The sequence below is a fragment of the Ascaphus truei genome, chromosome 2 (genome assembly GCF_040206685.1).
Source record: "Ascaphus truei isolate aAscTru1 chromosome 2, aAscTru1.hap1, whole genome shotgun sequence".
NCBI lineage: Eukaryota > Metazoa > Chordata > Amphibia > Anura > Ascaphidae > Ascaphus > Ascaphus truei.
In genome coordinates this window covers 253,189,669-253,208,522 of record NC_134484.1, presented here as the reverse complement: position 1 = coordinate 253,208,522, position 18,854 = coordinate 253,189,669, and the positions used below count along the sequence as shown (strand labels likewise).

Here is an 18,854-nt window from a genome sequence, read left to right as displayed (position 1 = left end):
CTTAATGGGCGGAGGGACTGAACTGGAGACACGCTATTCACATATGCATACTTCCGGTACACGGAGAGAGCTGTAGGAGTTGCCGGTTCCAGATTACCCCATATCGACATCAGAAGTAGCTGCTGGAACCTTGCTGCATCGGTTGGCGTTTGAGTATTTACCCATACATGCTTATGTTCCTAATTTGTTTGAGAGTGTGCAATTTTTACCTATCCAGTTCCATAAAATTTTTGTAATCATACTACACTATGAGTGCACCGTTTTTTTTGTATATATATATATATATATATATATATATATATATACACACACATATACACATATACACACACACACACACACACACACACAATGTGGTGGGTGTTGAGCTGGCTGGGAATTTGTGCGCTTTGTAAAGGGGCATAATAATGTTTACTTCCTTTCCATCCATTGCCCGTTTAATGCAAGATAAGATCTTGTTTGCCTTTGCAGCTACTGCATGATTTTGGGCACTACTGCGAAGCCTGCTGTCAACCAGCACTCCTAAATCCTCCTCCATCAAGGACTCCCCCAATTTATCCCCATTTAATTTGTAAGTCGCCAGTTTATTCTTGCATCCCAAATGCATAACCTTACATTTATCTGTATTAAACCTCGTCTGCCATTTTCCTGCCCACGTTTCCAAACTCTCCAAGTCCTTATGGAGAGAAATTACATCCTGCTCTGATTCTACTGCCTTACACAATTTAGTATCATCAGCAAAGATGGAGACTTTGCACTCGGTGCCAACCTCAAGGTCATTAATAAACATGTTAAAAAGCAGGGGTCCCAGTACCGATCCCTGAGGTACTCCACTCACAACTTTAGCCCAACCTGAAAAAGTTCCATTTATGACAACCCTGTTGTCTATCCTTCAAACAGTTTTCAATCCAGGTGCATATATTATTACTGAGTCCAATTTGCTTTAATTTTGTACACAAACCTCGTATGGAACCGTATCAAAAGCCTTTTCAAAATCGAAGTAGACCACATCAACTGCATTACCCTGGTCTAAATTCCTACTTCCTCAATGAAACAAATAAGGTTAGTTTGGCATGATCTATCCTTCATAAATCCATTCTGACTATTACTAATGATTTTATTTTTCATTAGGTATTCCTGAATATTATCCTGTATTAAACCTTCAATTAGTTTCCCCACTATTGAAGTCATGCTTACAGGTCTGTAATTCCCTGGTTGTGACCTAGCTCCCTTTTTAAATATATGCACCACATCTGCTTTATGCCAATCTTGTGGTGCCGAGTCTGTGGAAATGAAGCCATTAAATGTAATGGTTTGGCTATTACTGAACTTGACTCCTTAAGAACTCTTGGATGTATGCCATTGGGGCCAGGTGCCTTATTTACTTTCATTTTAAATCAAGCCACCTAGGAACTTCTTCCTCAGTTAACCAATTGTTTGTTAATATTGAGGTTGTGGCTTCCTCCTGCGGCACTATTGAAACTGGTAAACAAAGGCAAAGAATTTGTTTAATACCTCTGCCTTTTCCTTATCTCCAATAATCTGCCTGCCCATCTCACATTGAAAGGATCCTATATTTTATTTGAATTTTTTGTTATTAAGGTACTTAATTAAATTTTTAGAGTTGATCTTACTTTCTATTGCAATCCTTTTTTGCCAATTTGATTGTCCTTTTGCTATTTTTTTCCCGATACAATGCCTCCATCCCTTCTGACTTTCAAGAATCAAAATGCCTGCTTCTTCTTTTCCATTTCCCCCACCTGTTTATTTAGGCACATTGGTTTTGACTTAATGCTTTTATATTTATTACCCAAGGGTATACACTGATAAGTGTGCTTTTCGAACAATGTTTTAAAGACTGCCCATTTATCTTCTACATTTTTCCCTGCAAAAACATCATCCCAGTGTATTCCTTGTAGATTAGTCCCCAGTTATTAAAATCTGCATTTCTAAAGTTTAAGGTCTTTGTTGAACCCAAGTAATCTGTTTTTTGATCATTTATTTCAAATGAAACCATGTTATGATCATTGTTACCCAAATGTTCCCGGACTTGAATATTTGTTATTACATTTACAGTACATTGTTTGATATTACCAAATCCAGTATTGCCCTCTCATGGTTGGCTCCTCAATAATATGGGTCATGTAATTGGCTTTAAGCACCCCCAAAAACTTGTTTCCTTTTGTTATAATGCTAATCTCTTTGCTCCAATCTATGTCTGGATAATTAAAACCACCCATTATGCAAACATGACCTAGTTTTGATGCCTTCTCCATTTGCAAAAGTATTTTAGCTTCATCAATCTCACAGATATTTTGTGGTTTATAGCATATCCCTACAAACATTTTCTTTATACCTTTACCTCCACTGCTAATTTTTATCCACAAAGTCGCTATATTTTCATCACTCCCTTCATAAAAATGTTCCCTTATAATAGGTTTTAGATCCGGTTTAACAAATAAGCATACTCCACCTCTTCTTCTATTTGCTCGATCCTTCTGAAAAAGGGAATAACCCTGTAAATTAACAGTCCAGTCATGAGTTTCATCCCACCATGTTTCAGTAATGCCTATGATATCATACTGCTCCCTTGCAGCTATTAATTCATGCACCCCATTGTATCTGTCAGGCTTCTTGCATTAGCAAGCATGCATTTAAGGTTTTATTTCACTCTATTATCTTTTCTGCTCCAATTTGGTTTAGTCTTTAGAAGTTTTCTAGTATTATCTGTATTTACTATGGCTGCTTGCCAAACACGCACTTGCCCCCATTCTACCTCCATAAACCCCTTGTTATTTCCCCATCCCCATCTATTTAGTTCGTTAACTGTTTCCTGCCCCTAATCGTAACAATCATGTTACTAAAACAAACAAACAAACAAACAAACAAACAAAAAAAACAATTTGAACAAGAAAAGGAAAATATATTTAATTCCCATTTTCGGCTTCTTTCTTCAGAATTAAACAAATGCAAAACATATTTAAAACCAACAAAGCAACTGAGCACAATCATAACATGGTATTTGCAAACACAACTAGAGTACAAATGTTACTGTCCACGTGGGTTTGTAGTAAAGTTTTCATGACGTCCTTTACATCTTTTTTCAATCCATATTCATTTATTTGCTGCTGTATCAGCGAGATTGAGAAAGAACCTGTGCGAATACCGCAAGATCCACACCTGAACAAAGGAAAAGAAAGATAGGATTATATCATTAGGGATACAAATATAAAAACCACACAACCTTGAAAGATGGCTTGCAGCAAAACTTTAAAAATCGAGGTCGTGTGGTCATTTTGCTGTAGAAATTAGAAGTTTAGTAAATGTTAAGAGAAGGCCTCATACACACACATACAACAGTGGGGAACTGGCTAGACTTTGGGGCTCCATATACCAAGCAGTGCTACTCCACAATGCGCCAGACGATAGCTTAAGGCCCATTCAAATGATTGGGCCATACAATGTCTTCCAGCACGGAAATGTGATTTTGTGGAATAGCACAGCTTAGTAAATATGATCTCAATTTTCTACCCGTTTCTGATCTAGTTTATAGTGGCAGAAGTACTTCAAATCTGTGTAGTAATAGTTTCCCATCTAGGAAGTCTCAGTGAGCGGAGGCCGAAAGGAGTGTGTACACAATACCAGCATTATGCAGCGTGTACGGCACATCTCCGGAGCATATGCTTCAGTTATGGGAAAGTACAGCATTCCAGGGCACTATTACTACATAGATAAACCATGTATATCAACGAGATCTACAGATGTAGCCAAACTTCTCGTTAACCTGCCATAATGAGCACTTTGTCATGTTGAAATTGCTTGTTATGAAGCTCTAACAGGAACAATAAGGATGACTGCATCTGACATGACTGAATAATGATTGTATTCCTTTTATTTTACTGGAGGGCCTTGAGATTGTTACATTTTGACTCAGACTCAGAAACTCTCAAAGCCGCCTCCAGTTTAAGTTTTTTCAAGACTTCAGCTGCCTCACGTCTTAATCTTGTCTGTAACTGTTAAATACGGCCATAACATATATTGTCCTTAACTGTCCATGAAATGTCTGTAAATAAGATGTGTAACCACATATTGTCATTATAAGTGTGTGCCCAGGACCTACTTGAAAACGAGAAGTACCTCAATGTATTACTTCCTGGCAAAACATTTTATAAATAAAAATAATAAATATTTCTCTGGATTGGCGTTCTCCTCGCTTAAGTGCATCCACTATATGATACGCGGTGCATAACCTTTTTTTGTTCACTAGCTTTGTGAAAAATCATATTGTGTTGAAGAAAAATAAGAGTGAGAGAAATACCCTTATTCAATATGACATGAAAAGGTCTTTCCCATGATAGTCAAGCTCTGGGCTCCAGTCAAATGAATTAAGCTCAGAGTTTTATTTGCATAAGGTGGCTTCATGGCATACAAAATAGGGCCCAAATATGAAAGTAAAATACACAGATTCCCAACAAGCTACGTTACATTTAGCCACGCCCACTAGCACTCCTTTTGACACTTATATGCATATATATATTATGTGGTAATGGTTGGGGTTTCTCAGAGCTTGTTGGGAAACTGTGTATTTTGCTAACTGTGTGCAGCTGGTCTCAGTTGCTTATGGGAGGGTTGGGAGGGTAGTGCCCCCACCCCAGGTCTAAGCTTGCCCCATCCCACTTTCCAAGTTGGCAGGTCAGTTTCATTTTGCCAGGTTACGACAGATCCAATGTGATCATTCTTCCTGTAATTATACAGGTAAATAAAAATTTTAACCCAGGTGAGTGTTAGGACCTGCTAACGGTAATGCCTTGTAAGTGGCAGCAGGCTTAAGATGCTTTGGCCAAAGGGTTAAACTAAATGACCCTTTTTACAAGAGATATATAGGTATTGCACTGTGTATTTTTGGCACAATGGAAGTAGCTTTGGGCATGTTTGTTTTTTGTTGTATCCAAATATGAAAGGGCAGAGGTAGAGATATCGGGAGAAAAAGATATCAATGAAGAATGCAGAGTAGGCTGCGGAAGCATGTTAGATGCTGAGCGGTTGAAATGAGAAAGATGACAGTGGAGATGTGAAAGAGCTTATTTTAAATGTTAGAACAAATGTCCGTCCACTCACAACGGTAAAGGAGAGCAAAGTTGTACATACAAGAAACTCTACAGGTAGAACAGCTACTAGGAATTCTGGTAAGCAAGAATGTTTATATGCCATGTCAATTGATGAATATGTGTAAATTGATGAATACAAGTTAGCCGATGCAAAGTGTCAAGTGTCTGAGTCCAACGTAAAATCTGAAATGTAAGAAAACAAGTGGGGGAAATTAAATATATCGGTTATCAAAACAGTCCAGTGGAATGGTGTGCCCACCACAGTAAGCAGAGTGACTACTCCTCAAAAATGATATATAACATTGGCTGCTTTACAGGTTAACCAGATACATACCCTGAAGTGATGGGTAATAAGGACTCAAGGATTGTAGGAGTTTAAACACAGTGGCCACATCCTTTCCTTTGAGAAGCTGGAGCATATCCGATGTCAGAGTTTTGGAAACGCTTCCACCTGTATTACTTGATAGGGACTCTTGGGAAGCCTGCTCATATGAGCTGTAGGTGGTAGAAGGTGGCGGGTTGTGAAAAGGTCTGGTTATGACATTTGAAGAAGTTGGCTCTTGGTTGTAAAATGCACTATTCGGTGCTGCATCGGGCTTCCTGGTGCTGTTGGAAACATTGGATGAGGAAGTGTAGAGGGCATCTTGTCCCTCATTCCAATCTCTGTGACTTGTTCTGTCTTGTGAATGCACTTGGGCTCCAGCAGCCCAGCTGCTGCTAGATCTGTGATCAGACGAGTATGGTCCACTAAAGGGATAAGTTAACGTCTCTCCTGATGGGCGGAATGAGGAAGAGACATTGCCAAACTGACTTTGGTTTTGGTTACCAGGCCTGCTGCTATCAGCGCTTTGGTCCACTTTGCTTTGAGAAAACATGTATTTAGACGCCATCTCCTCAGAAGCTCCCCTTGCTTTTTCTGTAATCGGAGCCTCTTGTGAAAATCTGGAAGTAGACGGGGCCTGACCAGACGAGTATGGTCCACTAAAGGGATAAGTTAACGTCTCTCCTGATGGGCGGAATGAGGAAGAGACATTGCCAAACTGACTTTGGTTACCAGGCCTGCTGCTATCAGCGCTTTGGTCCACTTTGCTTTGAGAAAACATGTATTTAGACGCCATCTCCTCAGAAGCTCCACTTGCTTTTTCTGTAATCGGAGCCTCTTGTGAAAATCTGGAAGTAGACGGGGCCGGGCTGGGTTCCACATTTGACCACCGTGTTTTCTTTACTTTTCTTTCATAACCTTGAAAACAAATGACGATTATTCTGTTTAAATATTCATATGTGTAGACTGTTGACATGTATATTGCAAAGATATTGATGGATATATGTCCAAAAGTATATATTAAAGCAAGCTATTTTAACTTGGATCCTTGTCAATCCCCATTCACTAACTGTCTTGTGTATAAAGCCTAATAATTGTATATGAAACTAAACTTAAAGGGTCCAAATGTAGTATATGCAGCAGGGCATATGCAGCAGATCAGAAAAATAAACGAATTAGCATACTTATCTTCCTTAAAGTAACAATTTTATTTATTTGTATCCAGTGAAAAATGTATATTTTGTCCTATCTTTGAGTCTACTGAATTCATGCTGATCACATAATTATATTGATCTGTTTGACTAATAATGGCATCATAACTTCTTTACAAAGAATAAAAGAAAAACAATGTTCCTGTAGATTTGAGGTCTGACAAATAGTCTTAGATAAAATTGTAAAAAACACAGCATTTCCTTACCAAAGGAACATTAAAATTTTAAAAATAGGCTCTTGATGACAAGAAACCAAAAACCTGGTTGTGTGGTTTTAAATGATTTGATGTTTAATATTACATTTTTTCCCCCCAGCTATTATTTCTCCTGGTTACTGCTAAATATCTATCTACATAACGATGTAATATATTAGGTGAAAACTCAAAGTGTAAAAAAAAAAGTTCAATGTGTTGATAGGGACACTTTTCGCCTACAGTACATTTACCATACTGAACATTCCACCGCTGTTAGTTCACTGGGAAAGATGCCCATTTAATTGCCATAACAGTATGCAATCATACATTGCTGGGCTTGTGTCTTGGTTGTACTGTACTTTGTTTCTACAGTATGTGGCACTGCTATTAAAAGGGCAATTCAACGTAGCAGGTCAAAAAAGACAGTGTAATTTGCTTCCTTATAAAGATTCAGTATCAAAGAAAGATAGCAATACCTGTGTGTACCGCTTCTTGTCACGAACACGCGATCCAAGCATGTTTGACTGAAAATGGCACCCCAATTGGTAAACAAGAACTGAACTGATTGGATGATTAACGGTCTTTGGCGACAATGCACGCGCACGCATGCGCACACGCACACACACACACACACACACACACACACACACACACACACACACACACACACGTTGTCATTCTGCTACAATTAACCCTGTAAACATACCACTGTCTTTAGTTTACTCCTGTCCTATACAGAACTTCCATTTAAAAGAAACTGGCTTAGAGCAGGGGTGCGCAAACTTATCCTCATGCTCCCCCGCTTTCTCCTCTCCCCTTCGGCTCGCTCCCCCCCCCCCCCAAGCGGCCTTGCTTGCCATGGAGACGCGTCGTCGGAACCAAGGTAAGTTAAGCAGTTACAGAGGCCTCACGCGATCCCCAGAATTGGTTTTAAAGGCCTTTGGGGAAGCGTGGGGCCTCCAACAACCACGCTCCCCCCCCCACCCCAGACAATCTAGCGACCCCCTCCCCCCCACTTTCACACCCCTGGCTTAGAGTATGATGTAAGGGATGGGTGCGCAAGTTTTTTGGGGGGGGAGAGGGGGCATGGCGGTTACAGAGGCCCCGCGCTCTTCCCCAAACAATTTTAATTAAATGCTGGGGGACCGCACAAGGCCTCCAACTCTCTCTTACCTTGACTCAGACTGCTTTGGGCGATGCGCCACCATGACAACCCAGTGTCAAATGATGTTGCGGGGTGACGTCACATGACCCAGCGGCGTCATTTGACGCTCTAGAGAAGGTATAGGGGGGGGGGGGGGGGCACAAGCACTGGGGAAAGTAGGCAGGGGGCGCAGGGCAAAAAGTTTGCGCACCCTTGATGCAAGGGACTCAAATATATTAGAACATGTCAGGACAGCAGAGGTATAAAATAAGGCATTTATGGTCAAGTCGATCAAACCTTTTCACCTTTATGTTGTGTTTAAGACACCGGGATCAGAGAAGGGTCCACTAAAGTGATGTGAAAGAAAAACTCAGATTGACACTTCAGAACTTTTACTAGGTCTACTGTAGTCCTGAAAAACACAGAGAATAGCCAGTACGATGGCTGGGACTCTCTATAATCTAGGTACCTGATCCAGAATTTCCATTTGAGCTATTACATGGGGCTGGCTCTTTTGTAGCATGTAACGAAGAAGTAGCTGGACCTTGGTAAAGTTGCTTATCTTCACACGGTGACTTCCTTTGTTGGGTTTCAAAACCTTGAAAACAAGACCAAAATCTATGTGATATGATTTTCCTTCAATGTGAAGTCAGTCACCAAGATCAAGATGACAAGATTATATGGATTAAACACCTGTCCTTTAGTAGGTAACTGGCTCTGTAGTTTCTCAAAAAGTAGGCCACTTGTACAGCCAAACCTGGGTTAAGGCGAAAGCCTTACAGAAGATGACCATTACAAGAAACGCAAGCTAACAAGTGCCAAATTAAGCCGATTTCATTTGCAGTTTACACAGAAACCGAAACAGATTTTGAGAACAATTAAACTTTTTCTCAAAGCTTCTTGATGGTGTTGACCAATAATGTACTACATTTTTACATAAATGTGTAATTCCCTGTATTATTTCAATTGTCTGTAGTGGAGGTCCCTGTGGATAAGGGCCATGCTAGTCTAATCACTAGAAGACACTCTGTTCCATAGAAACGGTTCTCTAATTTGCTGGGGAACATTAACAAAACAAATATTTTCTCATATAGCGCTGACAATGTTCATAGTGCTGTAAAGAGAGTTTTAGACACAATGTGACCCGACCCAAAGAGCTTGCAATGTAACTTTGGTGACTGAGGTACAGTAACTTGCCAAAGGTCACAAGGAGAGCTCACACTGTGTTTCTTACCACTATGCTACTACATCAAAATAGCCCATTACAACTTTCTTGTGCTGGGACTTATGTGCTTTGTTGGGGGTCTCCTGCTGCAGGGTACCACCAGTTCTGATTAGTGCAAATATAAAAAAACATACGAATTGTGGGGACTTTTAATCCAGCTAAAAAAGATTATCCTGACAATATTTGTAACACGAATATGAAATTTAGGATGTGTTTTTTACTGCCCTTTCCTCTCCCAGGGCTCCTGATTCACTATATTTTTTTTGGGGGGGGCATGGGGGAGCTGCCTTATTTGTTGACTGCCCAGCTCCCATTGCTAGTTTCAGCCTCCTGTTCCTGCTAGGGAGAGGGGGACTCTGCTTTTCTACCTTAAAGCAGAAATACGGGTGAACGTTGAATTTTTATTAAAAGTTTGAAGCAGGGTGTCTCCGGGAACTGAACTGTGTTTATTTTAGCACCGGGGGTCCCCTGCTTCCAGAGGTCCAGGACACGCGGGCCAATAGGAAGCAGCACCAGATCACGTCACAACTTCTTATTGGCCCACGAGACACGGGACATTGAAACGCCGCCATTAGCTTAGAGACAGTTTCTCTGCCTGCAGGGTTTCTGGCACCACTACGGAGGTAAGTATATCTGGAAGCAGGGGGGCCTCAGAACTGAAATTAACATAGTGGAGCTCCGGAAACCCTCTGTTTCAAACAAGTATTACATTTTTTTTATATATAAATATATATAAATAAATATATATATATATATTTTTTAGTTAACCCCAACTGCTTTAAGTTATCCTCAGACATGGAATGGAAATCCATAAACCTGATTAACTTATCAATTGAGTGAAGCAAAACAACAATTATTTATACCCTGCTTAGTCTGTTGCAGGTACAAAGGGACATTTTCAAATATGATTTCAAATTACTTCTTCAAAATTTTCTTTTTAATTATATATATTTTTTTTAAATAATGTGCCAGGCAAAGACTCAGCCTTTCCAAGTAGATAAGCCAAAAAATGTAAATTTGGGCTTTGGTAGGACTGGGTCTACCTCAATAAGTTGCAAAGCGGTTAATACACCTTTAGAGGTCGGTTAACTTCCATTCACTTGAATTAAGGACTTTGCACGGTTTTGGATAATGAGGAATTCTGGGTGAGCCTGAAACATTTTACATGCAAATGCATTGCGGCAAGACATTTAGCAGTGGGGAGGTAGCAAATCAGTGAACAGCACTTTGACACAAATTGGCAGTGGCCATTTCTGTACATGACAATATTTCTCAAAAGTTACAATCCTGTTTGTACTTTTTTTATATCCATTTCTATAAACACACAGTACATTTCAAACTTGGGAATGTCAAAGCAATGAGGCAAATGCCTCAGCAATGAATGAGTACTAAAGCAGATCCATTTAAAGCAGAACATTTTTTTTAATAGGTGGGAAGCAGGGGTACCTAGAGTTGAACCCTATTAATATCAGCTCTGGGCACCCCCTGCTTCCCAAGATACTTTCTTCCGAAGGGGGCACCGGTAGCTGCTCTGCTTGTTTAAAATGTCCCGGACCAATAGGATGCCACAATGGATGACGACTCTACTTCCTAATGGCCCATGTGATGCGGGACATTTAAGCCACCATTTCGTTAGGCCCACACAGCCCAGCCGGAGGTAACCATCTTGGGAAGCAGTGGGGTCCACAGAGCTGAAATAAATACAGTTCAGCGCCGGAGATCCCCTGCTTCATGTGTGTGTGTGTGTATACACACACACACACACACACACACACACACACACACACACACACACACACACACACACACACACACACACACACACACACACACACACACACACACCTTTAAAGCTGCACAAACAATATTATGAAATCAACCTTTCGAATCAACTATTTGACTTGGTGCTATGTACGTTTCAAAAAATACCCGAGCTTTGTCTGTAGTCTTCATCCTTGTACCAAAACTCAGTCTTCTGTTCATATGGTGTTACCTATATAGAGAAAAATAAAAAAACGGTTACCAGTCAAAAATAAAAATAGTAAATATATATTTTTTACTGGCCTATAGCTTCTTTCTTTGATATTTCAATGTGAAATGTCAAACACATTTTATTGCTTCACTGCATTCATTTGCTGCTCATACTATTTACTGCAGTACTCCCAACACTGCAGCGCTCAAATACTTTTACATATTGGTACACAATGATACACATACACAGGAAATACAAAGTAAAATACTTACAGGCATTTGTTCTTTCGATGAAGTTAACGGGACTTTTTTGGGACTTAACTCTGGTACCTGACAAATATAAAACAAATTACATTTATCCAACATTAATAAACTGAAGCACAGGTTCAATGATGAAACAAAATACATTTCATTAACAGCCGACGTTGGGCTATGAGACTGAATTGTGTGATCGTCTTTTCATATAGGAAAGTGTCCTTGTGGTCTTTGCTTTAATGTTTAGTATTCATCTCTTGTTTCTTTTCCACCGCCGCACCTTTGCTTCCTGTAGGGTATGATGACATCCCAGCATGCTTCCTCTAGGGAAGGGGTGCGCAAACTTCGAGCTGCGCCCCCCTTCCTGTGAGCCACAGAATTTGCGCCTCCCTCTCCTAAGGACTCGGCGTCAAATGACGTTGCGGGTCATGTGCCATGGCAGAGACCAGGTAAGGGTGTTACAGAGGCCTCATGCCTCCCCGGCATTTAATAATTTAAATGCCATGGGGAAGAGCGCGGGGCCTCTGTAACCACCGCGCCCCTTCCACTATAAATTCTGGCACCCCCCCAGGGGGGAGCGCAACCCACTTTGCGCACCACTGCTCTTGGGCATGATGACACCACTAGCATACTGTATGAACATGACAACATAATAGCCATAGTAATTAGACATGCACAACGTTCGCTAAAGGTTGTGAGCAAAGGTCATCATGACATTCGCACCTTTTCAGCTACGGAAAACAATTGCGACCTTGTTAGTTTGCAAGCGATTTGCCAAGCAATGTGCATTCCGATCTCGCTTAATATGCCAATTTGCTAAAGCCTCTAATACTACTGAGCCAATAACTAGAGCAGACACATCATGTTCTGCTCACGATCTAGCGATATTTAGCTGAAATCTTACAGATTTAGCTAAAACATTAGTCCTTTGAGGCTTGTGAAACGTTATGCAAGAAATTTAATTTGGAGGGTATTAGGGAGGGAAGCAAAAATAAATTGTGACCTCTTTTTAGATTTGCAATATCTGTAATAGTATTTTTTTTTTTTTTTTTTTACATATTTCAATAGACGTTGCAATTAAAAATAAACACAAAGGTGTGCAAAAAATAAATACATTCAAAACTAGGATAAGTACAGCTGCATTAATATCTGTTTTATGATTTTCTAATCACCCCAACACTGGCCCTTTACACATAATAGGGCATATTTACTAAACGGTGCTCTGAGATTAAACACCTTACTGCACCAGTAGACTGCTTACAGTTTATTCACTTGAATGGCCATAAGGTGCGTTCTGCCAGAAGGGGTCTTACTCGCTAAATATGGGTATAAATATATTCCTTTCACATTCTCCAGTCTCTCGTGCTCAGTGTTGGTCATTGCATATTTTAATGAACCTTTTAAAGTGATATTTTTTTTAAAAAATACTTTAGCATTTCAGCACACGACCAACTTACATCCTTTTTCTTTGACTTCTCACAGAACCCTGTGAAAGCTTCACTCAAGGTTTGTGTCAGGCTCAGGAATGCGGATGCCTCTGTATGAGAGTTAATTGTGAAGGTTTCCTGTAGGGTGGAAATGCAGACAACAGATGTGTTCAATAGAGATTTATTGTGCATTGGCTGATAGACTGTAAATGTCATTCACATAAAAAAAAAAAAAAAGGCAGAAATCGCAGCCACTAAAATAAAGGGGTTTTCTACAAGTAATGATTATTCCTTAGATCGGCACTTCACAAACTGACAAACAACTGGATTCTTTTATTGATAGTCAAAAAGGACCGACCTTAGTAACAAGTAGAAAATAATAGGACCACATTAGTGATCGGTTTAAACTAGGTGACTGACACCGTAAAAAACCCCAAGCAAGTACTTGTATGCGGATCTTACGCTGCAATGTGTTGCAGGCCACTCTGATCGTGAAAGGGCCTCAAATCATTTGTAAACATTCATCTCGGAAAGGACCGGAAACATGTAAACGGAGGTGTAAGGTGGCCATTATGCATGCTTTCTTTCGCTCTTTCTATAGGTCATCTCACATGCAGGGGTATACATAAATCGAATTACAATATCGACAAATCGAATTACCGTACCAAACAGAGCTCCCCCATTGTACATGAACACAAAGTGAAGCTGCCAAAGATTCAGGCAAAACGTATTATACAGTCATTAGTTTAGTCCTATGTAATATGACATGTATCTGCCATACAGTACATTACAAAACAATGTGGTGCAGTTGCCCATGGCCATGGCAGCGAAAGTTCTAGCACCACAAATGCAATGTTAATAAAAAATAGTTTCATAGATGCTTAGCACTGATATAGAAGAAATAAAGTGAGAATTAAAAATACAGAAAAAAACATCTCCATTCTTACCAAATATTTTAAAGTCGCCTGTTTTTTGTCAACGGGATACTGATGAAAAGAAATAGGAGAGAAGGGTTTTATTAAAACAGGGGGTGGGGGGGGGGGGGGGGGTGAAGCATTAGGTGAACTTTCTGGTAATAGGAGCACAGGAAATATAAACCTTGCAGACTAGGAACCTGACGAAAACTAGAGGTATCAAAATCATTAAGATTTTGGCATTCTGGATCCATCAAAAAAGGGAAGGGGGAATGGGCTGATGGTACATTGCTTTTACAACATGAAGACATAATCTTTACGAGCTCCTGTCCCAGTATCCAAGAGGCCTATTCGTACTATTACATAGACTACTCTCTTATTGTCTGTCAGCCTTAGAATTTATTCCTGCTAGCCCAATGGTTTAAAGCAGCAGTTCAAGCAATATCCTACAAGTGTGTATATATATATATATATATATATATATATAAATAAATCAGTTCTGTACTATGAGAAAATACTTGTAGCATTGAAAATGTAAAAAAAATAAAAATGTTTTAAAGACATTTTTAATGTTTCTAATGTAGGAAGCATTTCCAACGTGACAGCCCCTTTCCCCTTCTGATAGGCTCTGACTCTTGAGCCCCGCCCTCTCTCTAGCAGTGAACCAATTATATCTAGTAACTGCCCAGTCAATCATATTTTAGGACCACATTGCCCAGAATGCTGTGCAAGAACTGAATTAAATAACCCGGAGCAAGCGATCGATTACAGGAGAACGGATCGATCTGCAGCTTAGCTAATCACTTGTCAGTGTGCAGATTGTATTGATGCACATATTGAATGGGAAAAAAATATATATTCTTAAAAACGGCAGCTTTAATTGTGTAGTGAGTCATATCAGGGCACATGTGTTTTTTTTATTTTCTAAGTGCTCACTAGTGTTTAAAAGTGCCATCAGTGAGACTCCATTGAGTATGTCTGTCAGTCAGTGAGTCTTCATGAAAGTCACAGAAAAGCAGTGCATTAACAGGTCTGTAAGTCTAAGTGTAAAATCTGATGCAATTAATGGATATATGTACAATAACGATACATTTCTGCTTTTAAATTGTAAATAAATACACTGCCCTCTACTTTCTGCTGGCAACAAATAATACAATAGGGGAAAAGTAACATTATATACAACGTAAACATCTTGAAATCAAATAGTATTAACTATGGAAAACAAACATTATACAATGAATAGAACAGGAGAGGGATGAGGAAGAATAAGTAGATGTGCCCCGAAGACACCATACCCCTGAATAGGCCATAAAGGTGTTTCCTAGCGTCTGAAGGTGTCTTACTGGATAGTACTGCCTAGTAAATATGGGCCTTGACCATTTCACTGCAGTTTTTTGCTTTGCAATGCGCCGCTGTCCTCATGACAGCGAAATGATGTGAAACATCAGATGAGGTCTATAAATACCCATTTCTGTGGTTACTTGTAAACATGGAGAACAAACCAAGAGTGTTTGCTTTTAATTAAGTTAAACACCAAGCAGAAAAACAAAGCTAAACAAGAAATTAGTCATACTAAACTTACTTCTTTGACATTAAACCTATAAAAGAAAACAAAAATAAGATTAGCAAAAACTAGAACATTCAATTATTCATATTTGTTTAAATAATGGGGCATTAATGGCCAAAGAATGCCAAGTAATTTGAACTAGGAACGGATGCCGATACTCAAGTGTTTTAGAAGGAAAAAAACATGAAAGTAGCCGGTTATGGTACATAATACACCTCAGTACATGGCCTTACCTTTATTATTTAAATATAAACAGACCACTAGTAGCTATAATGATCAACACCGTTTTTCCCCACTTCCTCTTTAAGTAAAAAATTCAAAGTGCACATCCATGCAGGAGACATAGGAGTCCTCAGAAATTATAGAGAGCTTCCATATGGGTTCAATAAAAAGGCAATAACACGAACAAAACATTAATATTTGTGCAAATCACTTCTACAACGAGATTACTTTGCCGTTAGAATTCCAGGATTGACTTAAAACCATTGCTTATTCTCCTGTAATAGTGATAGAAATAATCAAGCGCAAATAACATCAATTTAAACCAAAATAACAATAAACAGTATACTGTCCTTAGAGAATGCAGCTCCTGACACAGGATTCAGACCAAATCCAACCAGCAATCGAAGAAGAGAACAGGTGCGCAAATCTCATCAAGACATGGAAAATAGAAGTGGTGACACCAAATAGTGCAATATTGTCAACTACAACAAATGTAATCAGTGTTGATGGCTCTATAAAGTTTGCACTCACGTGTACAAAGTGATAATAGGGCGTTGTGGTTGTTAGAAGTTACCAACTTTAATTTCCAGATAGGTACTCCGGATCAACATCAGTATTATTCCATAGGAAAGGAAGAGAAATCCATATACAAAGGAGAAAAAGCAAAATAGTATAATATTGCTTTTAATATTAAAAATACAAAGTATTCCACTTACATAAGCCACAAAGACACTTATGTAAGTGGAATACTTTGTGTTTTTAATATTAAAAGCAATATTATACTATTTTGCTTTTCCTCCTTTGTATATGGATTTCCCTTCCTTTCCTATGGAACAATACTGATGTTGATCCGGAGTACCTATCTGGAAATTAAAGTTGGTAACTTCTAACAACCACAACGCCGTATTATCAATTTGTACCCGTGAGTGCAAACTTTATAGAGCCATCAACACTGATTACATCTGTTGTAGTTGACAATATTGCACAATTTGGTGTCTCCATTTCTATTGTCCATGTCCTGATGAGATTTGCGCACTTATTCTCCTGTAGAAAATATTTTTATAAAGCCTTTACAAGGTCGGACATGACACGCAAAATTAGTTTCGCGTACAGGCAACCTACACACTAACAATGTGATCCGAATACTAATAGTGGTATGTGTACACGTCCTACATAAGCACCCCAGGAACATCTAAAGACTCATGTTTTACCAATGAAAACAAGACAGTCACAAAGAGGAAAACAGCATGGGGATGAAACACATACACACACACGTTGTCCACAGCAGTATTGCTTTATTTAGTCTATCGAGATCCAAAACCATGCAAAAAAAAAGAGAAAAAACGGGTGATATTTTGGACCACAATGGTACGTTGTCAAGCTCCTATAGTAGTCCCATTCTCAACTACTTTGAATAGCAGATGCTGAGAGGGAAAGGGGCAGCAAGCGCAGAGGTTATTGCGTCAAAAATGGTGAAGTACTTCGTTGATACAGAAGCCTAAGAGGCATGGGGAAAGAATTTCAATGAATACGTGGATAACAGAAAACATCACTCATTTATGAGATCCAAACTTTAGAAATAGTTTATGGATTAAGAAATGGAGATGAAACTATAAATATCCTGATTTGTAGTGGGTCAAGTCATGATCAGTCTTTATACATAACGACCCATTTATGAAAAACCATATATATTTAGGAGTGCACAGACGAACCCTAATGGGATAAACTGAAAATCTAAGGGCTCTTATAATTACAGCAAACAGGTAAATGCTTAAGGGGGTACGTTAGACGACCCCAAATGGTACAATACCAAGATTAAAAACAATATTATCGCCAACCTGTCTCTCTAGAAAATATTGAATTTGGATCTCATGAATGAGGGACAGTTTATGTACATGGAGGTTATCCAACATGGATAGTGCAATATGGCTGGGCAGAGGGATATATAGATATGTATGTAAATACTATCAACTGATATGTTGTTGTAATGTTTTAACAGTCGATTTTATTACCATTATTCATTGCATAAATGCCAGAATGTATAGCAGTTAAGCCAATCATGCTTAATTGAAGTAAATAATAGGATTGAGTACGCTCAGGAATGCATGAGATTTCAGTTACTGTGTTTGTAAAACTCTGAACACCCCTTGTAGTTTTTTGATGGACTTATGCCCCTTTGAGGTCTCCATAGTGGATGCTGCTCAAAGCCCTCCACAAAATCTTATTTAGCGTCTGTAGCAACCTGGAATGGCTTAAATCGAGCCACCGTAATTTGGCCTTGGATAGAATTGACGTAATTACGTGGGACAAGCTTTTCCTTCGTAAACCAGCCTACCTATTCATTGAAGTAGTTTTCACATCCGTAGCAAGGAATTTCTGGCGTGAAAATCCCTGCGGTTGCTGCCCCCGTCCCTCTCAGCGTCTAATATTTAAGTAGTGGACTATAATGGTCCAAAATGTCGCCTTTTTTTAATCTTGTTTTGTGCACTGTTTTGTATCTTGATGGACTAAATAAAGAAATACTGGTGTTTTCACAAAATTGGAGTGCTGTGGACAACTTATTGCTTTGTATATATTGCCTTGGTCATAAACATGGACTACGACCGTCCGACTTACACACAGGATACGATGAGTCATCCATTCAACCTTGTAGTAAGTTGTTTCTGTTATAGGCTTTAAACACACACACACACACACAACAAATGTTTGTGGCTCCAGCAAAGAGGCAGACATGTGAAGCCCTAGCGGCTGATTTTTGTGTAATCTACAGACTTTTTTCGCAGTTCGGGATTGCCTCAGTGGTTTCGCACCCCGACATCCCCAGGAGCGGGGAAAAAGCAAGAGAAAGAAAGAGACAAAAAAAAGAGAGGAAGAGAGAGAGGCTTATTCCGTAAGGTGTGATAAGCGCAGATGATGGGCCATCAATTGGGCTTTCATGGGATATTACGTCATCTGCGTTTATCACACCTTACAGAATAAGTGCAATCTTGATAAAGCATTGATGAAGTGTTTCCAGTTTTAGATTCTTGTAACTTCAGGGTTGCAAGTTAGACCAAATTAAGAAACACCATGATAGTATTAGCCATCTGGACTTTGCTTTGCTTGCTAAATGTTTCAGAGTAGAATGGAACAATAACTGATCTCATTCAGTAAACTGCCCATTTTAACGCATTCTTCTGCCATTACAAAAAGTGGTAACAGCATGCATTATAGCACTAGCATGATTAACAGGGGGGTCAAAACTCCTTTCACAAATGGGACTTACAAAATACCAATGCAACATTACAAGAATAA

General features: G+C 39.3%; 1 protein-coding gene across 3 annotated transcripts in view; it reads right to left on the bottom strand.

Moving 5' to 3' along the window:
• Nucleotides 1-2,902: 2,902 nt before the first annotated feature.
• The window catches only part of LOC142487214 (uncharacterized), a 65,332-nt gene continuing 49,380 nt past the window's right edge, over nucleotides 2,903-18,854 (bottom strand). For all 3 annotated transcript variants that reach the window (XM_075586058.1, XM_075586059.1, XM_075586060.1), the window contains 8 exons: nucleotides 15,354-15,369; nucleotides 13,805-13,843; nucleotides 12,888-12,995; nucleotides 11,449-11,505; nucleotides 11,134-11,197; nucleotides 8,449-8,577; nucleotides 5,443-6,348; nucleotides 2,903-3,180 (listed from right to left, as the gene is read on the bottom strand). In XM_075586058.1, coding sequence (XP_075442173.1) covers nucleotides 3,134-3,180; nucleotides 5,443-6,348; nucleotides 8,449-8,577; nucleotides 11,134-11,197; nucleotides 11,449-11,505; nucleotides 12,888-12,995; nucleotides 13,805-13,843; nucleotides 15,354-15,369 — 1,366 coding nt within the window. In that variant the 3' untranslated portion in view covers nucleotides 2,903-3,133. The remainder of the gene's footprint in view (nucleotides 3,181-5,442; nucleotides 6,349-8,448; nucleotides 8,578-11,133; nucleotides 11,198-11,448; nucleotides 11,506-12,887; nucleotides 12,996-13,804; nucleotides 13,844-15,353; nucleotides 15,370-18,854) is intronic.